We start from the raw sequence: 13,517 nt of genomic DNA, 5'->3' as shown, positions 1-13,517 counted from the left end.
TACTAGTGGCCTAAGGTTGCCTATCAGTGCACCCCCTCGCATTCCTTTCTTGGTGCTAGGTTGCTTATCAGTTATTGCATTCCATCCTAGGACTCTTTCGTTCTTAAAAACAACCTGTTTCTTCTCTGTTAGAAGAGGTTAGGAAGAGTTCATACACATCGGCCAAGCAGTGATGCGAATATCAAATATGGAGTTTCAACAAAGCAAAATAGAGTTCCAACAGAGACAGATATAAGGGAATAGGAAATCCCCTTTCACGTTTATTTAGCAAAATGTAATGAGCACTTGATTGTAAAAAATAAATAAAAAATCTCTGTTTACAAAAATATGGAAGCAAATATTAAAATGAATTGTAAAAAGATTAAAAAGCAACAACCAAGTATTTAAAAGTATTTCGATGACACTAAACAACCTGCAGACTCCTGGGAGATATTTTAATAAGAAAAACCCAGGCATTGCAACTTTTAAATGATTGAAGAATCAATCAGCCCACGTTTTTTATGGTTTTCCTGCAGCAACTCTATCACGAGACTCTCTGTTTTAATAACATTCCGTATCTGTCTCCTCTTCACAGTGTTTTATGAGCCCATTTACATCCCTTGAACAAATTTTACATATCATTGGGGGGAAAAGGTCACACCAGCACCATCTAGCTCTGAACTTAGGAAATAGCATTTAAGAATAACCCACTAGCGTTCAATAGCTAGTCAATCGTTTCTTTGAGTATCTCCACAAGTGTGATCTGTTTTCTCCTCACCCAAATTTCAGTCACTCCAAGGACTTGAAGAAATCCTGTTGCTCATAAATTACAGCAATGGACCCCATACAAGATTGCATATTTATTGCTGTCGTTTGAAGGGATTTAATGGCCTATCTATGGTGCATTCCTATTTCAAATGCCGCATCTGAAGTTTTAGCAATATGCGATGGGAGTGCCCTGTTGTCAAATTTGGCAGAGAGTTTTTCAAGAAATCTTTGCTACTGTACTCCAAATTATTACAGTGGACTCGGCTTTAGCTCCGTTACAGCCAGGAACTATACGGAATACAAGCAACAAGACGTTCATCCTTTTTTGTATTGGGAGCATTCCAATTAGAAATAGCGCATCACTAGAGATACCATACACTATTCACTTTCAAAGCCCGGTGGGTCAAAGTTTAGGGGTTGGCTGCTATGGAAAAGATAATGGAGGAAAAACCAGATGTTTGCAGGGAGTCAAAATGGAAAGTACATTTGAGAGTATACGACACGGTACACTCTCATAGTTTATGTACCAGGAGTCTTTCACCCGTCTCTCAAAAATCTATATACCGTATTTTTCGCCCCATAGGACGCACCGGCCCATAGGACGCACCAAGTTTTTTTTTTTGGGGGGGGGAATAAAGAAAAAAAATTATTTCTCCCCCAGGCGCTTGTGGGGCCGGCAGCGGGGATAAGCGCTCTTCTCCCCGCCGCCCGCCTGCAGACCAGGTCCAGGGACAGCGGGAAGATGCGCTGTGCCTCCCAGCTGTCCCCGGAGCTTGCGGGGCTGGCAGCGGGGAGAAGCACGCGTCTCCCCGCCGTCAGCCTCCAAACCACATTGGGAGACAGCGGGATGGCGGCATTTCGCCTCCCCGCTGTCCCCCGACCTTGTGGGGCTGGCGCTGCGGCTCTCCTGAAGCCTGGAGAGTGAGAGGGGTCGGTGCGCACCGACCCCTCTCGCTTTCCAGGCTTCAGCGAAAGCCTGCATTCACCCCATAGGACGCACACACATTTCCCCTTCATTTTTGGAGGGGGGAAAGTGCGTCCTATAGGGCGAAAAATACGGTACTTGATTGTATATGATCCCCATTTAATATCGGTTGCTGGCTTTAAAATATAGATGCTGAGACAAAAACAGCACATGAGGCTTATAAAGTACTGTTAATTTTTATTGTGAATATGTAAAATCATCTCCAGCACTCTTATTTTCGCCGTAGTGCCAGAGTTTGTGGGCAGACACCCAGGTTATGTTTGTTTTGGGTAGTGTTTGTTCTTGTTTGTTTCAATATCTTGTTTGTAAACATTAAAACAGTTAATAAAATATATTATCCTTTACAAAATAGTGAGGGCATTCTTATTAACAACAGTAACATCCATGCAAGTGTCATAACTTCTGTATCTCTGCTTACGTAAAACACAAACTGTTATACTCACAATAGCACAAATTATAATTGCAGAAGCACATACGATGATCACAGTTTCCATAGTGGTATTTATTGCGTTGGTATCATTAGCACAGGTGGGTTTCACATTAGAGGGAGTTGTATGTTTGTCATCCGGAGTAGGCGAAACAGAGTATTTGTCATCTGGAGTAGTGTGAGCAGTAGAAGTTGTAACTGGACTAGCAGGAGTAGGTGGCAACGCAGGAAGAAGTACAACTGCTCTTGCTATGTTAGATACTTCTCCAATGTTGCTGCTGCCATCAATGGCACGAATTGCAAAGTAGATGGAGGTGCCATTTTCTTTCGTGAAGTTGTGGGGCTTATACCGAAACATTTGTCTGACCCCAAAAATTTCCACTGCAAGTCCAGTAGTGTTCACAGAAGTGGCGTCATCAAAAGTTTCATGTCTTAATTCCAAGGGATTTTCACTCATTTTTATTTCATATCTTTCAGCTGTGAAATGAAAACACACAATAGGCATCCATTAGGACCTATGTCTTCAGGAATAACAGAGACAAAAATCTGCTTCCATGTATTTACAAATAATAATAATAATAATAATAATAATAATAATAATAATAATAATAATAATTTATTATTTATACCCCGCCCATCTGGCTGGGTTTCCCCAGCCACTCTGGGCGGCTTCCAAAAGAATATTAAAATACTGTGATACATCAAACATTAAAAGCTTCCCTAAACAGGGCTGCCTTCAGATGTCTTCTAAAAGTCTGGTAGTTGTTGTTCTCTTTGACATCTGGTGGGAGGGCGTTCCACAGGGAGGGCGCCACTACCGAGAAGGCCCTCTGCCTGGTTCCCTGTAACTTGGCTTCTCGCAGTGAGGGAACCGCCAGAAGGCCCTCGGTGCTGGACCTCAGTGTCCGGGTAGAACGATGGGGGTGGAGACGCTCCTTCAGGTATACTGGACCGAGGCCGTTTAGGGCTTTAAAGGTCAGCACCAACACTTTGAATTGTGCTCGGAAACGTACTGGGAGCCAATGTAGGTCTTTCAAGACCGGTGTTATATGGTCTCGGTGGCTGCTCCCAGTCACCAGTCTGGCTGCTGCATTCTGGATTAGTTGTAGTTTCCGGGTCACCTTCAAAGGTAGCCCCACGTAGAGCGCATTGCAGTAGTCCAAGCGGGAGATAACCAGAGCATGCACCACTCTGGCGAGGCAGTCCGCAGGCAGATACGGTCTCAGCCTATGTACCAGATGGAGCTGGTAAACAGCTGCCCTGGACACGGATTTAACCTGTGCCTCCATGGACAGCTGTGAGTCCAAAATGACTCCCAGGCTGCGCACCTGGTCCTTCAGGGGCACAGTTACCCCATTCAGGACCAGGGAATCCTCCACACCTGCCCGCCTCCTGTCCCCCAGAAACAGTACTTCTGTCTTGTCAGGATTCAATCTCAATCTGTTTGCCGCCATCCATCCTCCAACCGCCTCCAGACACTCACACAGGACCGTCACTGCCTTCACTGGTTCTGATTTGAAAGAGAGGTAGAGCTGGGTATCATCCACATACTGATGAACACCCAGCCCAAACCTCCTGATGTTCTCTCCCAGCGGCTGCATGTAGATGTTAAAAAGCATGGGGGAGAGGACAGAACCCTGAGGCACCCCACAAGTGAGAGCCCAGGGGTCTGAACACTCATCCCCCACCACCACTTTCTGAACACGGCCCAGGAGGAAGGAGCGGAACCACTGTATGACAGTACCCCCAGCTCCCAGCCCCTCAAGACGGTCCAGAAGGATGTTATGGTCGATGGTATCAAACGCCGCTCCTTAGGGAACCCTCTCAACATTGGATTGAATGCATAACAGCCATTGCATCTTTGCATGTCACAAAAAGCCCCGGAAAATGTTCTAAGGCCAAGTTCTAAAATTCACACAGGCTGCTTGTTGAGGTTAACTGTAATTTCATGCCAGTGTAAGAATACTGGCCTATGTCATGGATACCCACAGCCTTTTGGGGGGGGGACACACTTGTATGATGACCTCTGTTGGGAGAGAGACAGGGGAAATGTGTCCCTGTTTGTTCTCCTCAAGCTCTCAGCAGCTTTTGATACAATCATACATGGTCTCCTTCTGGAGGGGCTGTCCGAGTTGAGAGTGGGAAGCATGGCTTTGCGGTGGATCCAGTTCTACTTGGATGGTTGCCTCCAGAGGGTGATGCTTTGGGGGTGGTCTTCAGCCCCATGGAGCCTTCAAGGGCTCCTCAGGGTTCAATTTTATCCCCTACGTTGTTTAACACCTACATGGAACTGCTGAGTGGGGCAATCTGGAGTTTTGGAGTACGTTGTCAGCAATATGCTGGTAACACACAGCTCTACTTCTGCAGGCGTGGCAGTGAATGTTCTAGACTGCTAGATGAGAGACAACTAACTGAAGCTCAATCCTGATAAGACTGAGACGTTGGTAGTGGGCGGTTCCCTGGGCTGGATGTATGCAAGGTGACCTGCTCTAGATGGAGTTACATTCCCTTCGAATGTTGCTTGAGGCTCAGGTGTCCTCAGTGGCACAGAGTGCCCTCCATCAGCTCCAGCTTGTGGCACAGCTGTACCCCTATCCGAACAGAGATAGCCTAACATCTGTCATCTTTGCTCTGGTAACCTCTAGGTTAGATTACTGCAATGTTATACATAGGGCTGCCTCTGAAGACAGTTCAGAAACTTCCCCCAGTTTGCTAACTGGGGAAAGACAGCTTGAGCATGTCACATCGATCATGATGCCAGGTGAAAACATTTCTCTCCAACCAGGCATTTGGATGATTAACATTCTACAGCCATTTAAATTGTTTGTGGGAGGAGAGGGTGTTATAGCGGTTTTTTGTTTTTGTTTTATAATGTGTTTTGTGTTCTCACTTTGTTTTGGTTTTTTTCTAATGTGAACCACCCTGGGTTGTTCACATGAAGAGCAGTACAGTGGTACCTCGGTTTGAGAACAGTCCTGTTTACGAACAATTTGGTTTACGAACTCCACAAAACCAGAAGTAATGTCCCGGTTTGAGAACTTTACCTCGGTCTAAGAACGGAATCCGAATGGTGGAAGGGCACCGGTGACAGGAGGCCTCATTTGGGAAAGCACACCTCGGTTTAAGAACGGTTTCGGTTTAAGAACGGACTTCCAGAACGGATTAAGTTTGGAAACCAAGGTACCACTGTATACATATTTAATAAACAGTGACAATTACAAAATTTAAGAAACTGTCATGGGCACTGTGGCGTTTGCCTCCTAGGATGGGTCATAAGGAAAGGGTTAAAATAGGTGTGATGTGATTGGCCAGTGAGAATGCAAGGGGGGAATAAAAGTTAGAGTGGGAGGTTTTGAAAGTCAGTTGAGGTTTGGGAGTTGAGGGTTGAGGTTTGGGAGTTGAGGAAGGAAGAGGGAGGTTTAGGTGTGGGTTGGTAGAGTTGTATTGTGAGAGAGTGAGAGGAATTGTTAGGTGGAGTCAGATAGATAGTTGGAATAATCAGTTTAGAGTTGTTAGGGACTAAGAATAAGAAACTGACAAGAGAAAAATTAAATGAAACCGTAAGCTTGTTCCTGCATTTAAAAATAAACTTGATTATTTGTTTATGTTAACAACTGTCTGGACTCCATGTGTCCCCGTGAGAAGCGGGGTGGTGGCAGCGGAAAAAGCAATCGCAGTGGCGGCACAGGGTCAATAGACCGTCAAACGTCCGGGGGCCCTGTGTGTGATCGCCACAGGCACCATAGGGTACCCATTCCACAGAAGAAAAACAGCCACTCAACTCCCCCATTCCTGACATGGTGTGTCAGGAATCTAGACTTTTGCTACTTTATTATGCAGAAACTTTGGGAGGATGTTGCCATGCAGGTGGCAGTGTTGAGACAACCCTGGTTTTGGGCTATGCTGCTTTTGCAACCCAATGGCATTCTGGATCCTGCTGGATGGAGATTTGTGTTCCATGCTTATATCAAGGCAGTTCTGCCTCGGTGCCAGTTGCGGAGAAGCCAAAGTGGGGAAGGCAGTATGGGGTAGAATGTTACCTCCAGGATATTACAGGGAGAGGTGGCTGGTGTAAATTCTCCATCCACCCCATTATACTTTTTTAAAATAATAATAATAATAATCTTTTCTGTAAGCAAAGCAGCCTTGTGGGTTGATTAGCAGGCTTCCACACTTACCTTGTCCTTTATCATAGTCATTTCCAGGAGCTGTCCATGCGAAACAGAAATGATCATCATCCTCATCTAGTTTTACCTCAAGGTCAGTAATTTTAGAGGGTGGCAAAATATCTGTGGTGGTGCCTTCCAAAGGGACTCCTGATACTACAAAGGAACCACCTGAGGCAACTCTACTGACGCTTCCTAGATTGGCTTGGAGTTCATCATCTGTAGGTTCAGGTTTGGGGGGGTTCATTGTTATTTGACCTACAAAAGCAGGGGAAGAACAGCCATAACTACAAGCGTCTAAACTTTCTTGGTGCTTTACAGTTTTAACAGATTTTTATTTTCATTGTATTGCATTCCTCGTGTACCACTTGAGAAATCAGTGTAATTGAGAGGCATATAAATTATCTACATGCAACACAAAACCAGGCTGCATTGCATGTGATTGGCTAGAAATACTATGGCAAGACAATGGCAACTTGCTCTAGACTTTGTGCTGGCAACTAGTGGAAACAGAAGAGACTCTGAAATGCTCGAAGTAGAAGTATATGCAAACAATAAATCAATTAAGGCTGCACTCTTGTGCACTTGGGACCAAAAGAAGGATGGCAGAGTAATATTTTAAACCCTAGTAAGAATTAGGTTGTTTCATCAGTTCAAATAACACATTTCGTTTACCTACTAATTTGGGAAGTGCACAGTAGATTAGAATATTATAGGAGAGAAGGGTGTGGGTGCATCAGAGTTGTATACTCAATGGTCCAGATCTACATAAAGTCAACGACAGGGAAGGAAGGTGCTTGTGTTTCTACTGAGAGACCCAGGACTCAGCTGCATTAGTCAAAAAACAGTGTTTTGAATGTGTTATAAACATGCACACCGGATGGCACTGTAGAGCACAAACCTTTCCTTTGAGATTTTACATAGCGTTCCCCCCCTTTTGTTACAGTATAACGATTTAATTTATGACTTTTTTATAGCATTTCCCCCCTGTGTGTAGATCCACCCCCAATTTCATACTTGGAGAACCACAGAGCTAACATACCAGCAGCAAAGCGATTTCATAACACTTGCTTACCATCTTCTTCTACAAATCCTGTTAGATATAAAGCTTGACTCTGTCTACGGGACCGTCTGAGGGTCTGGTCTTTTCCTTGGACACGCACTTTGATATTGTGTCTACCGTTTCCTCTGAATGATGTGAAATACCTTGAGTAGATTCCGTCATTCTTGAGAATATCGGCGCCTGAGTACATAAATATTGAAATGTGACGTCCGAAGCAACTGTCACACTTCTGGTCATTTAAAAAAACCCAACAACCTACAAAACCTATGTTCATTTCACAGTATGTGTTGCGGTATCCATGGAAATAGATGATTCTGAAAGTGGTAGTATGGAATCCTAATGTTAATAGCTGATGTCAATAAAACACAGGCCAACAAAACTTGGGACCAACCAAACACACCAGCCTGTATTGTAGCCTGCCGAACTCCTGCCGAGCTCAGTTTTTGGCACTCCCAGGCAGCTAGCAAAATCAGCACATTTATCAAACTCCTGGTGGATTACTGTGATAAATAGATCTAAAGGACCCCCTTTCCGCATATGAACCCAGGTCCTGAGATCATCATCTGGGACGCTTCCCTGTATGCAATCTCTGAGGGAGGTCTGGAGGCTGGCAATGACCTCCCTCATATAAATTCAATGAAGAAGAAGAAGAAGAAGAAGAAGAAGAAGAAGAAGAAGAAGAAGAAGAAGAAGAAGAAGAAGAAAGGACTTAACTGTAGTGGCCCATGGTTATGTAATGTTCTCCCGGATACACCAACTGGGCACCAATGTTGCCATTGTTTCAGCACCAGGCAAATATGTTTTCTTTTTCCCAAACATTGGTAGGTCACCATGCTCCCCAACATTTCACAGACACTATTTGCATGACTTGATGGAGCTTGGGACAGAGCCCAGAATGAGGTCATTATATGCAATGATTCCAGTTCACAAAGGCAGGTATAGCGAGCCACATGGTACAAGCCAAGTCCAATACATATATTTGTATTTGCAATAATTATATATTTACTCCATTTCAAAGGAGTCAATGAAAATTGACTTTTGAAAAACTTGCTTTTGAAAAAAATTTAAATGCACACTTCCGTAAATGCTTTGAAATAAGCTTACCTGAACCATCATCATAAAGCTCCAGTTCTACTGGTGTTCCAATCTCTGGTTCGACCATCACTGTGACTTTTGCACCAATGACAGGCAAGAATCCTTGGCTGACTTCTGCATAAATAACCATGGGACTAGGAAACTTATTGGTATCGCTTTTCGTGTAGGGCTTCACAATCAAAGGAGGCACAGAGGCAGAGGCTGCTCGAGTGGTTGCCGCTATTGATATGACTTGTGCTCCCGAATGTGTGTTCTTGATTGAATAAATCCAGTCTCCTGTCTGAAAATCAAGTGTTGAAATACAGAAGACTATTGAGTATCTAAGTTGTGTTTATAAACGCATTTCCATTCCCTCTGGTTTCTCTTGTGCTTTGATAAAGGTAGGTGTCTTTTTATTAAAATGATTACAATTATGTATTGTTTGCAGGCTAACACAACCAACAATGATGAATACTGATTGTATTTGCTTGCGCGGTTTCTTTCCTTGAGCACAAACACAGTAGCAAGTTCTATTCCCTTGTCTGCTCACTGCGAAACTTTCTGCCATTCCATTCCTCATACACACACTTTTGTAAAAAAAAGAGAGAGAAGTCAGCCCTACAAACTTTTTTCTCTGTTGGCTTTGGCCTAGTTAGTGAGCAGTGATGCCATAGGGAAACTGATCTCTCTCTCTCTCTCTCTCTCTCTCTCTCTCTCTCTTGCTGCAGGAAGGAGCCAAATTAGCAAGGCTGTGGTGAACAGGCTTGAATAACTCAGAGAAGCTATGAGATATGCTGTGCAGGGCCACCCAAGATGGACAGGTCATAGCGGAGAGTTTTGACCAAACGTGATCCACCTGGAGCAGGAACCGGCAAGCCACTCCAATATCCCTGCCAAGAAAACTCCATGGACAAATACAACCCTGATGTTGGGAAAGATTGAAGGCACAAGGAGAAGGGGACAACAGAGGACGAGATGGTTGGACAGTGTTCTCGAAGCTACCAGCATGAGTTTGACCAAACTGCGGGAGGCAGTGGAAGACAGGAGTGCCTGGCGTGCTCTGGTCCATGGGGTCACGAAGAGTCGGACACAACTAAACGACTAAACAACAACAACTTGTGGAGAGACTGGTTTGCCATTTTTATCTCTCAGTTTGCCACCTCCCTCAAGGATCAGCCCCCCTTCAAAGTCCCATGCTCCTCTCCACCATCTCATCCTACCAAGACACATAAGATCTTGATATCACTCAAATAAGCAAAAGAGTACTTGACCACTACAGAATGCTACATATGGGACTTCTGGAAGCAAATGGCTCTTCCCTGCTTGCATAATCTATATGCTACTTTAGCTGTATTGGCAGAACCCTTTGCTGGCACTTGTTCCAAAAAAATGCAATGAGACAGGCATTGTCCCATTTGGTTAGACAAGCAGAGAGGTTTGAGAAGAGCTCAGTTTTTACCTCTGCGGTTCCATCAATCTTGAGGCGAGCTGTTCGGACGTTGGTATTATCAATTGCAAAGTCTTTTTCGGTGTACTCTCTTCCTTTGGGATCTGTGAGCAGAATTTCCGGTGGGGATGTGCCCCACGTCACCACAAAGAAAGTGTCATTCCCCACTGTTTTATCAATGGTTACGATACCATTCAGCTGGTCTTGGGAACCGACGCTTTGCCCTCTACTTTCAAGCTGTTGGTGGGGGAAGGGGGGAGAAATAAGTATACAGTATCTGAAAAGTTTTATAAATTGAATACATATGGTTTATTTCCTTTCATAAGGTGTAAAGAAATGAGTGGTGGTACATTGTTTAGAAGGTGCCTTCACAGTGGTTAGTTCTGCTGGACAAGTAATACGCAATACTCAGCCATTAATAAAAGTGCTGGTACAGTCATGACATGATACATCTTGCCCCATACAGATATTGGTTTGTCCAGTGGTGATAAATTAAGTTTCTATCAATATTTCAATGTTAAAGAGATGGAGGAAGGCAGATAAGCAGCTACGTTGAAACAGGAGGAAACAATCGCGCCTCTACCTCAACAGCCTTGGAAATGGCCAGCCAATATTTGGACAATGCTAGATGAGACAACTCAAATCTCCAGTTTCCACATTTTGGCAAAGGGTTGCCAAGGAGATACAATATTCTGGGCTGGAACCAAGGTGCTGGGGTGGTTTTTAAGGAAACACTTTCCCCATATGCTATTTTCCTAATGAAACCTCTTCTCCAATTTGTTATTTGTCCAGACAGAGAAAAATAAAGTTGATTTGAACTCAGAATGGTACATTGTGAAATGTTTTAGCTCCGCCAAAATCTATCTTGGCCGTTTGCCCTTCTCTTTGAACTCTACCTGGGGTCTCCCTCATTATTACAATAGCAAAATATGAACTGTAGAATTGATTTCACTCTGTGTTGTCTTTAGTTTTTTTGTATGCTGCCTAGTAATTTTAAGCTAATAATAATAATAAATAATAATAATGTTAGGGATAGCAATGATAGTGATAGTGATGATATACTTGAATCTTTGCAGTTCAAACCTGAATAGATTGTTGACTGATATCTCCACTTCCTGAAGAAAGTCCACTGAAAGCATCGATGAGGCTGTTGGAATCCAAACTGTCAGTGATAGAAAATTTCAGACCCCCTGAAATATGATTGAAGGAATAATCAGAATACTGTAGTTATTTTGTCAGGTGGAATAAAATGCAATACAGTGCTACCTCGGGTTAAGAACTTAATTCCTTCTGGAGGTCCGTTCTTAACCTGAAACTGTTCTTAACCTGAGATACCACTTTAGCTAATGGGGCCTCCTGCTGCTGCCGCTGCACTGCTACTGCACGATTTCTGTTCTCATTCTGAAGCAAAGTTCTTAACCCGAGGTACTATTTCTGGGTTAGCAGAGTCTGTAACGTGAAGCGTCTGTAACCTGAAGCATCTGTAACCCGAGGTACCACTGTACGCATTGTGCCTTGTAGTGGCATGTGCAGGTGTGGTAGTGCAGGCACAGTTCAGAATTACAGGTGCTGCTTTTTAATGTTAGGAACTGTGCACACCCAGCAGACCTTTGCTGCACCTTTCTATAGTTGGGTCAGGATCTGTGGCCTCTGTTGAAAATAGAAATAGTATTTCTTATACAGAGGTAGTAAAAAGAATCTGAATACCCCCTTTTTGTCAGTTCCTCTAAATCTAAATTACATCTGGCCAGACATTTGCAAGGAACTAACTTTGTGAGATTTGAAATCTTAAGTTTGGATTGTAAGGAGCATCATTTAAAACAACAACAACAACCCTACACATTTAAAAGGGAGGCCAGGGGTACTGCTGAGTAATTAACAGATTTTGGAAAGAAGCTGATAGATACAAATTTACATAAATTTTGCAAGCGTTTTTGCTAATTTCCCCTAGGTTTCTTTTTTTTAAAAAAATGCACACATCAATATAGTATGAAAACATTGTATCAAAAAGCTGATTGCAGGTCTCTTACATATTTTTACATGTGTCAATATAGTACCTAATTCTTATACACATGTTCCTGTCATGCCTGTGGACTATTTAGGTTATTTCAATTGACACAATTGCAGTGCCACTCTTGCTCACTAGGGGCAATGAGCAAGAAGTATGTGTGTTACTATGGTTAAAGATTTGTTCTCCAATAAAGATTTATTGGTTAAAGAATATGGAGAAGAGTCATCAAAATGCCAAGTTATAGCATAGTAAAAGCAATGAGCTAAAAGCCAGACAAAACAGAGGCCACTCAATCCTTAACTATGACTGGAGAGTTGAGGGAAAGACAGAAGATGGAGAGTTGCCTTGTGTGGAGTTTTGGGATGGGCTTCTCAGTAACAGTAACTAGTCTGCACCTCAGTTTTGCATCCTTTACCAATGGCTTGTCTCAGTCAAAGCCCACAATCTATTTCCAGCAGTGGCAACCAAATGCCGGTTGGATACTTACAAGCAGAACCTGAGGTCAAAATGGATTCCCTGAATATGGCAATCTCATTTAGCTGTCATGGCTGAAATAAACGTTTCTGTGGACGGAGCAAGTAGGAGGACTATTGTGTGGCTGGGAGTAGCTTGGCGAAGTGGCTGGGCCTTGGAGCGAACTCACTTTTGGGGGACACACCAACTGGCTACCAGGTAGCATAGAAGAGTCTTGCAAGACATTATTCTTGCTCACTTACCCGTCTTGTCTGCCAATGTTTCTAGGTCTTTTGTAGCATTTGATCCCAAAGCAATGGTGTGAATTATAGACCCGCTTCTTTGAACTTCATCCAAGCAAGAGCTTATAGCTGTATCTTCTCCATCTGTCAAGAGAACGATTTCACAGCCTTTGGTACTTCCATACTTGTGTAGAAACACCTGTATGGAAAAGAGGATTTAAAATTTTAGCAGCGATATTGAAACAAACAACACAGAAGCCACAGGGCAGCGTTTTAGGCTTAAATTCCACTTGTAACAATATGCACAGGCCTCCTGCTGTCTTTTGCATCCGGTCACTCTACTAAGTAGAAGCGTAGGAATAAAAGAATCTGAGGAAAAATTCTTCACCTGAAATCCTGACCGCACTCCAGAACATATGTTGGTTCCTCTAGTAGTTCTGGTAGGCAGGTACTCTGTGAGTGTTTTGCGCATGCTGTCGTTACTGATCTGCTTCAAATGAGTCTTAACTGCTGCTGTGCTACTGAATGCAACTATTCCAACCCAGGACCCCGCTTCAATGACCTGCAGGAGGAATATTTCTGCAGCTTGTTTCAGCCGAACAGTGCGGTTGTTCTGCATATGAATTAAAAACAAAACAACAACAGCAGTCACAGGTCTGCCAGTGCATTTTGGGAAGCAAATGAAGATGACTGAAAACACAATTGTTAACTATACTCTAAAAAACAAGGCTTGATAAACATATAAGAATATAGACAAGTCCATAACATTTATGAGTATCCAAATAATCTCATCCGTGTTGTGATTTAGGACACAATTCACCTGGACGTTTTCATGCACAGGCTCCATTGAAATAGATGGGAGGTGCACAAGAGCGCCACTTGTTTCAGTGGGGCTTGTCCCA

At 43.4% G+C, this 13,517-nt stretch overlaps 1 protein-coding gene across 3 annotated transcripts in view; it reads right to left on the bottom strand.

Annotated features, from left to right (window-relative positions):
- Window positions 1-1,889: 1,889 nt before the first annotated feature.
- Window positions 1,890-13,517, bottom strand: part of LOC308586868 (calcium-activated chloride channel regulator 1-like) — a 33,461-nt gene continuing 21,833 nt past the window's right edge. For all 3 annotated transcript variants that reach the window (XM_081193985.1, XM_081193986.1, XM_081193984.1), the window contains 8 exons: window positions 13,004-13,228; window positions 12,637-12,814; window positions 10,993-11,099; window positions 9,922-10,146; window positions 8,493-8,763; window positions 7,401-7,568; window positions 6,338-6,583; window positions 1,890-2,636 (listed from right to left, as the gene is read on the bottom strand). In XM_081193985.1, coding sequence (XP_081050111.1) covers window positions 2,074-2,636; window positions 6,338-6,583; window positions 7,401-7,568; window positions 8,493-8,763; window positions 9,922-10,146; window positions 10,993-11,099; window positions 12,637-12,814; window positions 13,004-13,228 — 1,983 coding nt within the window. In that variant the 3' untranslated portion in view covers window positions 1,890-2,073. The remainder of the gene's footprint in view (window positions 2,637-6,337; window positions 6,584-7,400; window positions 7,569-8,492; window positions 8,764-9,921; window positions 10,147-10,992; window positions 11,100-12,636; window positions 12,815-13,003; window positions 13,229-13,517) is intronic.

The sequence above is a fragment of the Podarcis bocagei genome (genome assembly GCF_964188305.1).
Source record: "Podarcis bocagei genome assembly, chromosome: 5".
NCBI classification, from domain to species: domain Eukaryota; kingdom Metazoa; phylum Chordata; class Lepidosauria; order Squamata; family Lacertidae; genus Podarcis; species Podarcis bocagei.
The sequence above is the reverse complement of the archived record's forward strand: the minus strand, read 5'-3'. Positions and strand labels throughout refer to the sequence as shown.